Source organism: Erythrolamprus reginae, chromosome 12 (genome assembly GCF_031021105.1).
Source record: "Erythrolamprus reginae isolate rEryReg1 chromosome 12, rEryReg1.hap1, whole genome shotgun sequence".
Taxonomy (NCBI): domain Eukaryota; kingdom Metazoa; phylum Chordata; class Lepidosauria; order Squamata; family Dipsadidae; genus Erythrolamprus; species Erythrolamprus reginae.
Genome location: NC_091961.1, coordinates 32,140,481 through 32,155,564, shown reverse-complemented (window position 1 = coordinate 32,155,564; position 15,084 = coordinate 32,140,481). Strand labels below are relative to the sequence as shown.

The 15,084-nt window shown below is 45.4% G+C and overlaps 1 protein-coding gene across 1 annotated transcript; it reads right to left on the bottom strand.

Annotated features, from left to right (window-relative positions):
* Window positions 1–208: 208 nt before the first annotated feature.
* Window positions 209–13,099, bottom strand: LAYN (layilin). The gene is made up of 7 exons (XM_070765285.1): window positions 12,909–13,099; window positions 8,518–8,812; window positions 7,221–7,378; window positions 5,720–5,761; window positions 4,243–4,329; window positions 3,676–3,775; window positions 209–2,739 (listed from the first exon to the last, which is right to left on the bottom strand). The coding sequence occupies exons 1-7, from the start codon at window positions 13,027–13,029 to the stop codon at window positions 2,388–2,390; spliced, it is 1,155 nt and encodes a 384-aa protein (XP_070621386.1). The 5' UTR covers window positions 13,030–13,099; the 3' UTR covers window positions 209–2,387.
* Between the last annotated feature and the right edge of the window lie 1,985 nt (window positions 13,100–15,084).

Below are 15,084 nucleotides of genomic sequence, written 5' to 3'. Positions count from 1 at the left end.
AATAGTATAAGGGCAGACTAGATGGACCAGGAGGTCTTTTTCTGCCATCAATCTTCTATATTTCTCTGTTTCTAAGAGCAGGATATTTTCCAAAGACAAATTTGGACATGGTTTCAGAATTAGAAATTGTATGTTGCTTAGAACCCCAGGGACGTTGCTTTTCCCCCAAATTTGCCAATTTCATCTGGGACAGAAAGCACCTGATATATGAAAGAAACCATCTTTGGCAACTTTATTTTTGAAACTAGCACCGACTTCACCCCGTGTGTATCCTCCTTCCGAGAAACGGAATACAACTGGCAAGCAGTTCTTTTCACATGCACCATTTTTGAACCAAAACAAAACAAAAGTCGACATCAGTACGGAAGATGCTGTCCTTAGAATCATGTCCTTTCCTTTGTCCTCAGATCCTTTTGCAAAAACACCACATTGAAGGATAGAAGAGCAGAAAGAAAAAAAAACCCCTCCTTTCTGGAAAAAAATTTTTTGGATTGCCAAACAGGTAAAGATGGAAATACGGCAGCTGATCATAGCCAGGTGGTGATAAACAAAACCTGCGTTATATTTAGCTGTGCTTCACAAATTTCCATCTGGATGTCAGCAATTAGTTGATGTGCTTATTAGAATGCAAAAGATGTTGTTAGGTTCTAGGTGATCAGGAAGCTGTAACAAAGAAGGGAACCACGTTCTCCCAAGACCATTTCCTGGTCAATAAAGACCTCTGCTTTCATGTTTAAAGATGGATGGAGAAACAAGATGTAGACGGACAGCTCAATGAAGATGTCAACCCAGTGTGTACCAGCAGTAAAAAAAAAAAAAAGCAAATTGCACACTAGGCACGATTAGGAAGGGAATCGAAAATAAGTCGGTAAGTGTTGTATTGCCTCTGTACAAATCGATGGCGAGACCACATTTGGAGTCCTGTGTACATTTTTGGTCACCACACCTTAAGTAGGATGGAATAGTACTGGAAAAGGTGCAAAAAAGGGCAACAAGAAGGATCAAGGAAATGGAGCCCCTCCCTTATGATACCAGGTTGCAACGCCTTGGTCTCTTCAGCCTTGAAAGACGGTGTTTAAGGGTTGACTTGATCGAAGTGTATAAAATCATGCAGAGGTTAGAAAAGGTGGATAGAGAAACATTCTTTTCTCTATCACACAATATTAGGACAAGGGGCCCCTCCCTAAAGCTCACAGGTAAGAAAGTGAGGACAAATCAAGGGAAATATTTCTTCACCCAGAGGGTCGTTGGTTTATGGAATTCACTGCCAGAAGAGGTTGTGACAGCTGTCAGCCTGGAGAGCTTCAACGTGGGATTACATAGATTCATGGATGCCAAGTGTATCATAGGTGGTTATTGAAACAGATGTCCAAGTGCTGCCTCTATGATGGTTGAGGCAGGCAGGGTTCCCTTGGGTCCCATTTGTTGGGGGTCAAGGGAAAGGGAGGGTTTTGCCTTCTCTTTCTGCTCAAGATTCCCATGGACCACTGTGTGACAGAATGCTGGACTCGATGGGCTTTGGCTTGATTCAGCAGGGCTCTTCTTATGTTCTTATGTAGCACAAACTGGACAGGCTCAATGACAGAGATGATGGGTTCACCAGTGGAAGATCTGAATGACCAGATTAGGGACAGATCTTCATGGAGAAAATGTGGTTGCTAGGAATTAAAAACAATGTGATGACATCCATCCATCCATCCATCCATCCATCCATCCATCCATCCATCCATCCATCCATCCATCCAGCCAGCCAGCCAGCCAGCCAGCCAGCCAGCCAGCCAGCCAGCCAGCCAGCCAGCCAGCCAGCCAACCAACCAACCAACCAACCAACCAACCAACCAACCAACCAACCAACCAACCAACCAACCAACCAACCAACCAACCAACCAGTGAATCAATCAATCAATTTGTTTAGAATAGGGGTCAGCAACTACACTCAAAGAGCCATTTGGGTCTGTTTTCCCACAGAAAAGAAAACACCGGGAGTCACAAAACCTTTTCTGTGCTGACTATTTCCTGAGTGACCACAAAACTAGAATATGTAGTTGAATTAAATGTTTTGCTTTCTTCTGAAACTTTTCTTTTCTTGGATTTATCCATGATTGGCCTACTGGGGGGTTGAAAAGCTCAATAACTTGTATGTCAGCAGGTGTCGATCATTGGCAGTTGTGATGCATATTTTGAACAACGGAGCCATAGCAGAGGGATGAAAGAGCCACATGCGGCTCAAGAGCTGCAAGTTGCTGACTCCTGGTTTAGATCCACGTGCCCCCTTTCAGGGAGGGAAAGGACACCCCTCTGCAACACAACAGCCATGTCTTTGTGTGCCAAAGTTTGCCGCAATGGGAACATTCCCCATCTTAAATCCATCTCTCGCCACCAGCTCTTTAATATCCGTAAATTTCATTTTCTACCCAACCGGATTCTTTGCTTTGGCCCACTTGGTCATGGCACAGTTCATATATGTCATTGGTGACAAATCCGCTTTCGGTGCTGGCCAAGGTCACAAAGCCGCTCTCTGAGTTGTTGACCACCATATTGTCATAGTCTCCACAGAGGTCTTCCCCTCCGAGACGGACACGGAAAGAGGAGTTTTGGGTTTGGGGTCTCGTTGCAGCAAGATCGTCCTCGCCCTGTGTTTTAATCACGTTATAGATCTCTAAACTGGGGCTGTTTTGCATTTGGGTAGATGGCCAAGCGTCTTTCTCCTTCGTGTTCTCCTCTCTCTGCTCTCGTCTCCTTGGAAGGGAAAGAAAAGGAAAGGAGAGGAAAGGAAGAATAGAGAAGGGAGAGGAGAGGAAAGAAAAGGGGAGGAAGGAAGAAAGGAATGATGGAAGGAAGGAAGGAAAGAAGGAAGGAAGGATGGAAGGAAGGAAGAGAGGGAGGAAGGAAGGAAAGAAAATACATTAATTTCCTTCTGATTTTCCTGAGTTTTCTTCTACTTTCTAATCTGGGTTAGTCATGAATGGACTTCATGGTTTTGCTGGATTGCTTGGGTGATCCAGACAGATAAAAAGGAGCAGCCTTGTTTTTGGATAGTTTTTAAAATTATTATTATTTTAAGAAGGGACAACCTTAGGGAGAATTTAGAACTTAGAATTCCCTTCCAGAAGAGGCAGTGACAGCTGTCAGCCTGGATAACCTCAAGGCAGGATGAGACAGATTCATGGATGCCAAGTGTATCATAGGTGGTTATTGAAACGGATGTCCAAGTGCCACCTATATGTTGGTTGAGACAGGCAGGGTTCCCTTGGGTCCCATTTGTTGGAGGTCAAGGGAAAGGGAGGGTTTTGCCTTCTCTTTATGCTCAAGATCCCCATGGACAATTGGGGGTCACTGTGGGACACAGAATGCTGGACTCGATGGGCTTTGGCCTGATTCAGCACGGCTCTTATGTATGTTCTAACAAAACCTGAGCAAAATGTGTAGTCCCATGGAGTGGCCTTCCCTATGTTTAGTTTGTAAGACTTCTATTATTTCCTGAAAGATCTCAAGAATCTGTTTTTTCCTGAGGACCGGATGCTTTTCTTAGCCAACGAGGAAAACATCTCAGTCGTGCACAAAAAACCCCACAGTATAATTTCTATTTCTTCCCCTCCCTCTTCCTTGCCTTCCTTGCTTGAAACCTGCTCAATCCTCACAATTGTTCTCAACTTGTACAACAATGCCACTTGCCTCTTTGCGTAAACCCAAAAGATAAAAACGCCAATGGTGATCAACAGCAACAAAGCAGGAATGCTTGAAATTAAGATGTAGAGAAGGCTCCAAGCAGGCTCTGCGGAGGAAAGAAACCAAGAGTTTTAAAGTGTTACGGAGAACAATTTTTTAAAATCACAGTAGAATTGTGACTTTCGCCCCCATTTATTTATGAGTTGTGGGGAGACACACACTGTAAGGTAATAAAGCGAAAAAGAACAATGTATATTAATTGTCTCTGGGTAGGCCAAAGACATTCATTGTCCGATAAATTCAGGGTTTTGTTAAAACAGCTTTGGAGAAAGGAAATTGCAACTGCATTTTTAAAGTATTTTTTTTAATCAGAAGGTTAAACATGACATAATGTAAAGTAAGATTAAATAAATAAAAGGAAAAGTGTGAATTCAGAAATCAAGAAACACGATTGAATAAGGAAAGATACTTAAAGAAAAAGACTTCCAAACTTCCTTTGCAGCAATTATAATAAATGTTATCATTTCTAAATCCTCATTAAAATTACGAGAAACTGCAATGGGTTCTCTTTACCTTTGGCGTCCAGGAGGGTTTTGTTAGCTACAGCCTCCTGCATGAGAGTTTCTGGGGTTGTGAATGCGGAAGACCCTGTTATGTACCCTGGGAAAGAAATCCAAGTGTTATGACTTAAAGATGTTGTCTTAATAACGTAAATATGTATGTACACCTATGGTATATATAAATAGAATTAAATAGTATATTTTGGATGTTCAGTCGTAGTAAATAGAGAAGGAAATTGCATCTCTTTGAGGAGAGGCCAGGCACCCTAACCCTTGACGTGAGTGATGTCAAGTTGACCAACTTTAAGCCAGTCACATGATTAGATTAGATTAGATTTATTGGATTTATATGCCGCCCCTCTCCGCAAACTCGGGGCGGCTCACAACAAGGTAAAAACAATACATAATAACAAATCCAATACCCACCAATCCAATTACAATTTTAAACTAAAAAATTCATAAAAAACAACCCCAGAATATTTAAAAACATGCATACAATCAATCTAACACCAAAACAACATGGGCAAGGGGGAGATGTTTCAGTTCCCCCATGCCTGACGGCAGAGGTGGGTTTTAAGGAGTTTGCGAAAGGCAAGGAGGGTGGGGGCAATCCTAATCTCAGGGGGGAGCTGGTTCCAGAGGGTCGGAGCCGCCACAGAGAAGGCTCTTCCCCTGGGTCCCGCCAGACGACATTGTTTAGTCGACGGGACCCGGAGAAGGCCAACTCTGTGGGACCGAACCGGTCGCTGGGATTCGTGTAGCAGAAGGCGGTCCCGGAAATATTCTGGTCCGGTGCCATGAAGGGCTTTATAGGTCATAACCAACCCTTTGAATTGTGACCGGAAACTGATCGGCAACCAATGCAGACTGCGGAGTGTTGGAGTAACATGGGCATACTTAGAGAAGCCCATAATTGCTCTCGCAGCTGCATTCTGCATGATCTGAAGTTTCCGAACACTTTTCAAAGGTAGCCCCATGTAGAGAGCATTACAGTAGTCGAACCTCGAGGTGATGAGGGCATGAGTGACTGTGAGCAGTGAGTCCCGGTCCAGATAGGGCCGCAACTGGTGCACCAGGCGAACCTGGGCAAACGCCCCCCTCACCACAGCTGAAAGATGGTTCTCTAATGTGAGCTGTGGATCGAGCAGGACGCCCAAGTTGCGGACCCTCTCTGAGGGGGTCAATAATTCCCCCCCAGGGTAATGGTAATGACCTTCAAGCCACCCCCGGGTCACATGATCATTAAGCCATTCCTACCTGGTCACACAGCCGGCAAGCCACACCCACAAAATAAGCCACACCCACAGCATGGTAGTAAAATTTTTTGTAGCCCTTCACTGCTAATCTCACTCCTCTTTCTCTCTCCTCTAACAATTTCTTTGCATCATTATGATTATTATTTTTGCATCGTTTGTTATTTGTGCTAGATTTGGCGTTTTTCCCATCAAAAGCCTCAAGCTCCCCTTCCTTTCCCTAACACCAAATGTTACCTGTTTGTGAAGCAGCCAATTCAGAGACAACTGTTGGCTTTTCTGCAAAAAAAAATAAAAAGGGAAGAAAAACAATTGTAAGACAGCCAAAGCCCCAAATCCTACATTTGGTTACAGGGACTTTAAAGCCAGCATGCAAGAAATAAAACGTCTGCAAAAAAACAGAGAACAATCTGCTTTTCGGAATTCAGGTGTGAATGTAAAAGTCTGGCCTCAAACCAGATTTTTTCCCGAACTGAGTTTTCGGTTGCAAAGCAAATTATCAGCCTCTTTTAGGGAGGAAAAAAGTGTGTTGAAGAAGCGAAGCTGCACATGCTGCTCAATTTTATTTTATTTTATTTTATTTTATTTTATTATTTATTTATTTATTCATTCATTCATTCATTCATTCATTCATTCATTCATTCATTTATTTATTGCATTTGTATGCTGCCCCTCTCCGCAGACTCGGGGCGGCTAACAACAATGATAAAAACAGCATGTAGAAATCCAATTAATAAAACAACTAAAAACCCTTATAATAAAATCAAACATACACACAATTATACAATGCATAACTTGTAATGGCCTAGGGGGAAGGAATATCTTAACTCCCCCATGCCTGGCGGCATAAATGAGTCTTGAGTGGTTTATGAAAGACAGGGAGGGTGGGGGCAGTTCTAAACTCCGGGGGGAGTTGGATCCAGAGGGCCGGGGCTGCCACAGAGAAGGATCTTCCCCTGGGGCCCGCCAAACAACATTGTTTAGTCGATGGGACCCGGAGAAGGCCAACTCTGTGGGATCTTATCGGTCGCTGGGATTCGTGCGGTAGCAGGTGGTTCCTGAGGTAATCTGGTCCATTGCCATGTAGGGTTTTAAAGGTCATGACCAACACTTTGAATTGTGACCGGAAACCGATCGGCAGCCAATGCAAGCCACGGAGTGTTGAAGAAACGTGGGCGAATCTTGGAAGCCCCACGACAGCTCTCGCGGCTGCGTTCTGCACGATCTGAAGTTTCCGAACACTTTTCAAAGGTCGCCCCATGTAGAGAGCGTTGCAGTAATTGAACCTCGAGGTGATGAGGGCATGAGTGACTGTGAGCAATGACTCCCTGTCCAAATAGGGCCGCAACTGGTGCACCAGGCGAACCTGGGCAAACGCCCTCCTCGCCACAGCCGAAAGATGATGTTCCAATGTCAGCTGTGGATCGAGGAGGATGCCCAAGTTGCGAACCCTCTCTGAGGGGGTCAGTAGTGCCCCCCCCCAAGGTAATGGACAGACAGATGGAATTGTCCTTGGGAGGGAAGACCCACAGTCACTCTGTCTTTTTACTACCAATGCGGCGTCCTCATACGTCCCGGTAGTAACCCGATACTGGTTATAAGTCATTTTTTTGCGTGCCGTTGTAAACTTCCAACAGCCACAAAAACAGATGGTTGTCACTCAAGGACTACTAATATTTGTGCTTGCAAAAAACAACAACGTTGTGAGCGTCCCCAAATATAAATGACATCAGGTTACCTGGCGAATATTTACAAATGAAGTTGTTTTTCATGTTGCACCGGTCATCATTCCACTGGAACAGGTAACGTCCCCCGTCACCGGCAGGTGCCGAAGGCTGGTGGTACATCACCACACACCATTCGCTTGCGCAGGAGGGTTCGTCCGCGTACCAGTTTCTATAGGAAGAACAAGGAAATCTTGAGAGGGAGCTTGCAACCTCCTAAATTCCTTTTTTTTGGGGGTTTAACTTTTTGTTTTGTTTAACTTAAGAATATTTATTTATTTATTTATTAGATTTGTATCTCCGTAGACTCGGGGCGGCTCACAATACAATAAAACAGTTCATGACAAATCTAATAATTTACAATTTAAAATATTTTAAAAACCCCATTTTTAAAAAGACATACATACAAACATACCACACATAAATTATATAGGCCCGAGGGAAATGTCTCAGTTCCCCCATGCCTGACGACAAAGGTGGGTTTTGAGAAGTTTACGAAAGGCAAGGAGGGTAGGGGCAGTTCTAATCTCTGGGGGGAGCTGCTTCCAGAGAGTCGGGGCTGCCACAGAGAAGGCTCTTCCCCTGGGGCCCGCCAACCGACATTGTTTATTATATAGGGGGTGGACCAAAAAATGGAAACATTTGACTTTTTGGCATCATAATGTTTGAACATGTTCAAATCAATCAAAACTTGACATATTTTAATGTTTCTTTTTAAATTCTGTTTTGATATTTTTTTTTTAAACTACCTTTATTTTTTTTACAGAAATTTAAGGAAATTGGTTATAACCTTCTAGAAATGGCAGACCTCTGAGACTTTCAAAGAGGCCAAATTGTTGGTGCTCGAATGGCAGGCGCTAGTGTAACAGAAAGTGCCCGGATGTTTGGCGTTTCAAGAGGTCATGTCTCAAAAGTCATGACTGCTTTTGAAATAGAAGGGAAAACGTCCTCAGCCAAGCATAGGTCTGGTTGAAAGTCGAAGTCGTCTGAGAGAGACTGTTCGGACTCTAAAGCGAATTGTTAGAGCGGATCGCAAGACCACAGCTCCTAAAATCACTGCAGAGCTCAATAGACACGTACAGAACCCAGTGTCCACAAAAACTGTTTGAAGGGAGCTTCACAAATCTGGATTCCACTGAAGAGCTGCAAGGTGTTTCCATTTTCTTGTCCACCCCCTGTATTTACATATCATAACATTTTCCATGCTTAAACTGTCAGCATTACGTTTTAAATTCCTTGTTATTCAACATTATATCTATACCAATAAGTCTTTATTTTCAGTATGTGTTTTCAAACTTCATTCTGGCTTACCGAAAAGAGGATGAACTCCCATCGGTCCAGGTGTACAAAGATGGACATTGGGTACCATTCTCGGGCTCTTCTTCTCTCCGGAGACCGATCCAGAAATCGCCGTCGGAGGTTGAATAACTCTGGATCATCTTCTCAACCAACATCTGTTCCGGCTCGGATTCGATGCTGACCAGGTCTCCGCCGTCACTTCGGCAGGTCTGAAGGGCGTCCTGGAAGCCAACCCTGCGTGCGACTTCGCGAAAGTAAACAATTTTGTAGCAAGGGCGTTGGGTGCCTCTCAGGCAGATGGTCTGACCTGTGGAGGAGAAACCACCTTAGGAACAAAGAAGCTCGATTGTCCAACCTTAGCAACTTTAGGACTTGTGGACTTCAACTCCCAGAATTCCCCCAGCCAGCATGGCTGGCTGGGGGAATTCTGGGAATTGAAGTCCACAATGTCAACGTCCCAATTAACGTCCAAGAAATAAATCTTCCCACCACCCAATACCGAGAACGGTGGTTGGGGCTCAGGACCCCAAACAGTGGAAACATAGAAACACAGGAGATTGAGGGCAGAAAAAGACCTCATGGTCCATCTAGTCTGCCCTTATACTATTTCCTGTATTTTATCTTAGGATGGATCTATGTTTATCCCAGGCATGTTTCAATTCAGTGACTGTGGGTTTGCCAACCATGTCTGCTGGAAGTTTGTTCCAAGCATCATCTTCTTCTCCTTCTCCTTCTCCTTCTCCTTCTCCTTCCTCCTCCTCCTCCTCCCTTCTTCTTCTTCTTCTTCTTCTTCTTCTTCTTCTTCTTCTTCTTCTTCTTCTTCTTCTTCTTCTTCTTCTTCTTCTTCTTCTTCTTCTACTACTACTACTACTACTACTACTCCAGTAGCCCAACTGGCGTGATTGGATGAAGATGAAAGTTAAGGAGGAATATTGGATTAATGTCAGCGACCCAATTAGCATCCGAAAAATAAATCAGAGTGCAAACCTTGGCCTTCTTCCAAGTTCCAATTTACTATCAGAGCTATGTTGGTTATGAACTGTAGTCAACCCGATGCTAACTTTTCCTACAGTTCTGCACCCGGGTTAAGGTTCATCCCTCGTCCCTACTCCCACAAGTTCATCACGTGGACAACTCCGGTTCTCTCAATGAGAAAGTTCAGTTGCCTCTTGAAAAAAAAAGCACCTTTGGCTTTATTTCAAATTTGAACTGAGACTCAAGCAAGGATCCTCGGTTTACTCTCCTGCTTGATTAGGGGGTTGGACTAGAACAGTGATTTTCAACCTTTTTTGAACCGTGGCACATTTTTTACATTTACGAAACCCTGGGGCACATTGAGCGGGGGGAGGGTGGGGGCTAAAAAAAGTTTGGACAAAAACATTCTCTCTCTCTCTTCCTCCCTTTGGCTCTATTTCTCTCTCCCTCCCTTCTTTCTCTCTCCATCCCTCTTTCTTTCTCTTCCTTCCTCTCCTTTTTGCTCTCTTTCTCTCTCCCTCCCTCTATGTCTTTCTCTCTCTCTCCTTCCCTCCCTCTCTTTCTCTCTCTCTATTGCTTTCTTTCTCTCTCTTTCTCTCTCTCTTGCTTTCTTTCACTTGTTCTCTTTCTCTCTCTCTTGCTTTCTCTCTCTCTTGCTTTCTCTCTCTCTCTTGTTCTCTCTCTCTCTCGCTCTTTCTCTCTCTTGCTTTCTTTCTCTCTCTCTCTTGCTTTCTTTCTCTCTCTCTCTTGTTCTCTTTCTCTCGCTCTTTCTCTCTCTTGCTTTCTTTCTCTCTCTGAGCTTCGCGGCACACCTGACCATGTCTCACGGCACACTAGTGTGCTGCGGCACACTGGTTGAAAAACACTGGACTAGAAGACCTCCAAAGTCCCTTCCAGATTCTCTTCTCTTCTCTTCTTCACACCCCATTCCATTCTGTTTTCTTTCCTTTTTCTCTTCTCCATTCTTTTTTTACTGCAGGGAGTATTTGATTTTGATTGGATTGGATTTGTATGCCGCCCCTCTCCCTAGACTCGGGGCGGCTAACAACAGTAGTAAACAGCATATGACAATCCAATATAAACAGTTAAAAACCCCTATTGTAAAACCAACATACGTACAGACATACCATGCATAAAATTGTAAAGGCCTAGGGGGAAAGAGTATCTCAATTCCCCCATGCCTGGCGGCAGAGGTGGGTTTTAAGAAGCTTACGAAAGGCAAGGAGGGTGGGGGCAATTCTAATCTCTGGGGGCAGTTGGTTCCAGAGGGTCGGGGCCGCCACAGAGAAGGCTCTTCCCCTGGGTCCCGCCAAGTGTAGGGGGTTTATTGCACTGAAAAATATCAGACAGCACGGAGTAAGAGATAGGAAGTGCAGATCACAAACCCTTAAGAGACACCATGGAAAAATATTTAACTGGGATGGAAAGAAAGGAGGAGAGAGACGGAGATAATGAGACAAACGTAAGTCTCCCAAAAGCTAAGATGAGGAAAAGTGAGGAAGCGTATGTAGTGCTTGGCTTTACTGGGACTACGGTGGGAGACCAGGAAAGACCGGGATGTTGACTGTGTCTAAAATGTTGGCAGTGGACAGTATTGAGCCAAATAATTTAAGGCATCACTTAAACACATTACGGCCAAACCACACTGATAATCCACTTGCATTTTTTCACTGAAAACGTGCCAAATATTGCAAACAACCATCCTGGCAGAGAGTTGGGGTGTGTGTGTGTGCAAAATGTTTATTTCTTCCTAGGGGGTGGGCATAACAAAAAATAATTGAGAAACACTGCTAGAGAGGAGGAAACTGATTGCCTTTAAGTTCCATAATGGAGTCCTAAAGACTAATTTTGCTCCAGTTTAAAACAGCTTTTAAACAATGGCTAGGGGATGGAATTGAGAACTTTCAGGTCTGGTTTGGAAGCCCCAAAGCTATCACATAAAAAGCGCTCAGAGGACCTCCCCATCTCCATTACTGAGAATTGGATTCTGGCAGCTTCAACTGAAGGAAGGCCAACAGAAGGAATGTAATTTTGATAAAATCGCCCATAAAGAAAGAGGCTCCTTTGGAGTTGGCTCTGCCAGCTTTTATGCGACCCCCTTGCCAAATCATTTGTGTTTTATCAGCAAGATGTAAAGTTATTTTTAGGCAAGAGAGAAAGAGGGATCATAATAGCAAAATGCTACATACACTCATATATGCATCATTCACCAACCCACATACCCACCGTCCATCCATCCATCCGTCCAAATACCAGACGGATCACTTATTAATAAGATCGGGGTGTTAATATGATTGTAAAAGAGGCTAGTTAAAAATATGTAATTATGCATGTTTTTGAGATGCGTTGATATCTGTTTGAATATGAACTGTAGAAAAAAATAAAAAATTAAAAAGGATCAATGTCCACACTTCTTTCTTTTCCACGAAAGATGGTCAAAGGAACAGAGTTGGAAGGGACCTTGCAAGCTCATCTAATCCAACCCCCTGCTATGGTCCAGCTCCAGTGCCCCAATGCACCTCTCCCGTCCTCCAACAAGACGCAAAGGGAGCCGCGGGCATCCCAGCTACGGTGCCCTCCCGAATCCGGCTTAATCCTTGGACTGATACCCCAATGGAAGGGGATTCAGATGCCGACGGCTGTGGACTCGGACATGAAAATGTGCTACTCAGACACTATACTGATTCGCACACACACACACACACCCCGAAAAATTAGAGGAAACACTCCCCGAATCCAAGGAGGTTTAGGAGATTCCTCAGCACGTCGGGATTTCACGGGCCACGGAGGCTTCTTCTGAGCCCCCCCAATCTGGGCGCCCCCAAATATCTGAGCGGCCCGACGGTGGTGGTGAGGTTTTGCTGGGCTCCCCCATCGGCACAGGGCCAGATTTCGACAACTGAAACCTCCGCAGCCTACCCCAACCCGTCCTTGGAAACGCGCCCTCGCCTAACAGCAGACGCGACCCCTGCCCACGCCTTGGGGCTGTGGGGGGGAGTTCGGTCCGGACGCAGCTTTGGCAGACCAAGTCAGGGAATCCTCCCTCTCTCAACTTTCTGGCTGTTTCCCCCTCCCCAGCCCACTCTAGACTCCTCGCCCGGGCGCCTTTACGCACGAGAGCGCACGAAGGCGCACCTCGCCATCCAAGAATCGGGGTTTTTGGATGCAGACGTTTGCCCGGTTGTTGCAGGAAAGGGGGGGGGGTATCTTTGCACCCCGATATCCGCAGCCTCCCCTCCTCGCCCCCCCCCTTTGCGCGGCTGGACTGAAGGGGAGCCTCCCGCTTAGCATCCCCCTACCCTGCCCGCGATCGTAGCCTCGCGCGCGGATTTCTCCCGGACTTTTGCAAGTTTCCTCGGCGCGTCCGGTCCCGCTGCAGCCGGCCAGCCTCTGTTTGTCCACCCGCCCGCCGGAGGGCCGGAACTCACCGCTGGGCAGCCTCGCCTCTTGGGCGCCCGTCGGCTCGCAGAAGGCGCCCAGCCGCAGAAGCAGCAGCGGCAGCTGCCAGAGCGCGCCGGCCGTTCCCCCGTCGCAGCCCGGGAGCCACATGGCCGCAGCTGCTGGAGCCGCCGCAGCTGCTGGAGCCGCTGCAGCCTCCCTCCGGGAGCGGCCGAGCGTCTGGCCCGGGCGAGGCGAATCGGCTCCGCCTCCGGGCCGGGGGCCAGCCCGGAGGGGAGGGGAGGGAGGCCGGGGGCGGAGGGCGCGCCTTGGCTGGCAGGCGGCGAGGGTGGGGGGACCCCCGAGGGTGGAGGGACCCGCGTTCACGCGTGTCCGCTGGATCCCCGCAAGAGCCGAGGAGGGAAACTAGCAAGGAGACAGGCGACTCTTGCAAGTATAAAAGAAGAAGAGTTGGAAGAGACTTTGGACAATAGAACTCTTTATTGGCCAAATGTGATGGGACACACAAGGAATTTGTCTTGGGTGCAGATGCTCTCGGTGTACATAAAAGAGACATTTCTAAAGAAGAGAGAAGACTAGACTAGACTAGACTAGACTAGACTAGACTAGAATAGAATAGAATAGAATTGAAAAGAATAGAATTCTTTATTGGCCAAATGTGATTGGACACACAAGGAATTTGTCTTTGGTGCAGATGCTCTCAATGTGCATAAAAGAAAAGAGACATTTCTAAGGAAGAGAGGAGAGAAGAATAGAACAGAACAGAACAGAACAGAACAGGAATAGAATAGAATTCTTTATTGGCCAAGTGTGATTGGACAACCCAAGGAATTTGTCTTGGACCGTATGCTCTCAGTGTACATAAAATAAAAGAGACATTTGTCAAGAATCAGGAGGTCTAACACTTAATGATTGTCATGGGGTTAAATAGGAAACGAGGAAACAATATTAATAAAAATCTTAAGGATACAAGCAACAAGTTACAGTCATACAGTCCTAAGTGGGAGGAGATGGGTGATAGGAATGATGAGAGAAAACTAGTGGTAATAGTAGTGCAGACTTATTAAATAGTTTGACAGTGTTGAGGGAATTATTTGTTTAGCTGAGTGATGGTGTTCAGGAAAAACTGTTCTTGTATCTAGTTGTCTTGGTGTGCAGTGCTCTGTAGTTTCGTTTTGAGGGTAGGAGTTGAAACAGTTTGTGTCCCGGATGCGAGGGGTCTGTCAATATTTCCACCGCCCTCTTTTTGACTCGTGCAGTCTACAGGTCCTCAATGGGAGGCAGGTTGGCAGCCATTGTTTTTTCTGCAGTTCTGATTCTCCTCTGAAATCTGCGTAGGTCTTGCTGGGTTGCAGAACCAAACTGGACAGTTATAGAGATCCCCATGTACAATTATTGTAATGTTTTAATATTAGATGGAGAAAAGCTATATTTTAAGAGGTTTTTTGAATATACAAGATATTATATGTTTCTACAGTCCTTTGTTGAAAGAAAGAGATATATGAGCCTCCATTGAACAATTACAAAGTAAAAAGAAAAAAATTGTATATGTTTGATAATAAGCTTCATTTTGCGTTGAAAATTATGTATTGTTTTTTATTTTATGCTGGAGGAAAAAAAATAACAAATTTTTTGAGTGGAAAGCTCCCGTGCCAGGATCATCGGCTCTTGCCCACATGCTGATGGGACACTTTTGTCTGCTGGTTTCCGGAGTGCTGGGAAGATGGACCGGGCTGAGTTTCCGGGATTCTGAGCCAACTTTCCACTCACCCTGGCTTGGAAACAGCTTCCAGATGCCCAGCTGGAGTGAGGAAGGAAAGGAATCCAGCTGCAAACGTGCTATTGTGGCTTTGGGGTTGGGAACGAGCAGCCAAAAACGTGGAGATTCCCTCTCCCATGCCCCCCCTGTGTATATATATATATATGTTTTGTATGCCTCCCCTCTCCGAAGACTCGGGGCGGCTAACAACAATATAAAAAGACAATGTAACAAATCTAATATTAAAAATAATCTAAAAAACCCCAATTTAAAGAACCACTCATACATATAAGCATACCGTGTATAAATTCTATATGCCTAGGGGGAAGGGAAAAAATTTCAATTCCCCCATGCCTGATGACAGAGGTGGGTTTTAAGGAGCTTGCGAAAGGCAAGGAGGGTGGGGGCAACTCTGATATCTGGGGGGAGCTGGTTCCAGAGGGTCG

What these genes read in the sequence shown, in the direction of transcription:
- LAYN (XM_070765285.1), bottom strand. Translation starts at nt 13,029, where the DNA reads ATGTGGCTCCCGGGCTGCGACGGGGGAACGGCCGGCGCGCTCTGGCAG. An exon ending in CATTTGTAAATATTCGCCAG is followed by an intron (nt 5,762 to 7,220) that starts GTAACCTGATGT and finishes TTTTTTTTGCAG; the next exon opens with AAAAGCCAACAGTTGTCTCT. An exon ending in TTTTGGGTTTACGCAAAGAG is followed by an intron (nt 2,740 to 3,675) that starts GCAAGTGGCATT and finishes TTCCCTTCCAAG; the next exon opens with GAGACGAGAGCAGAGAGAGG.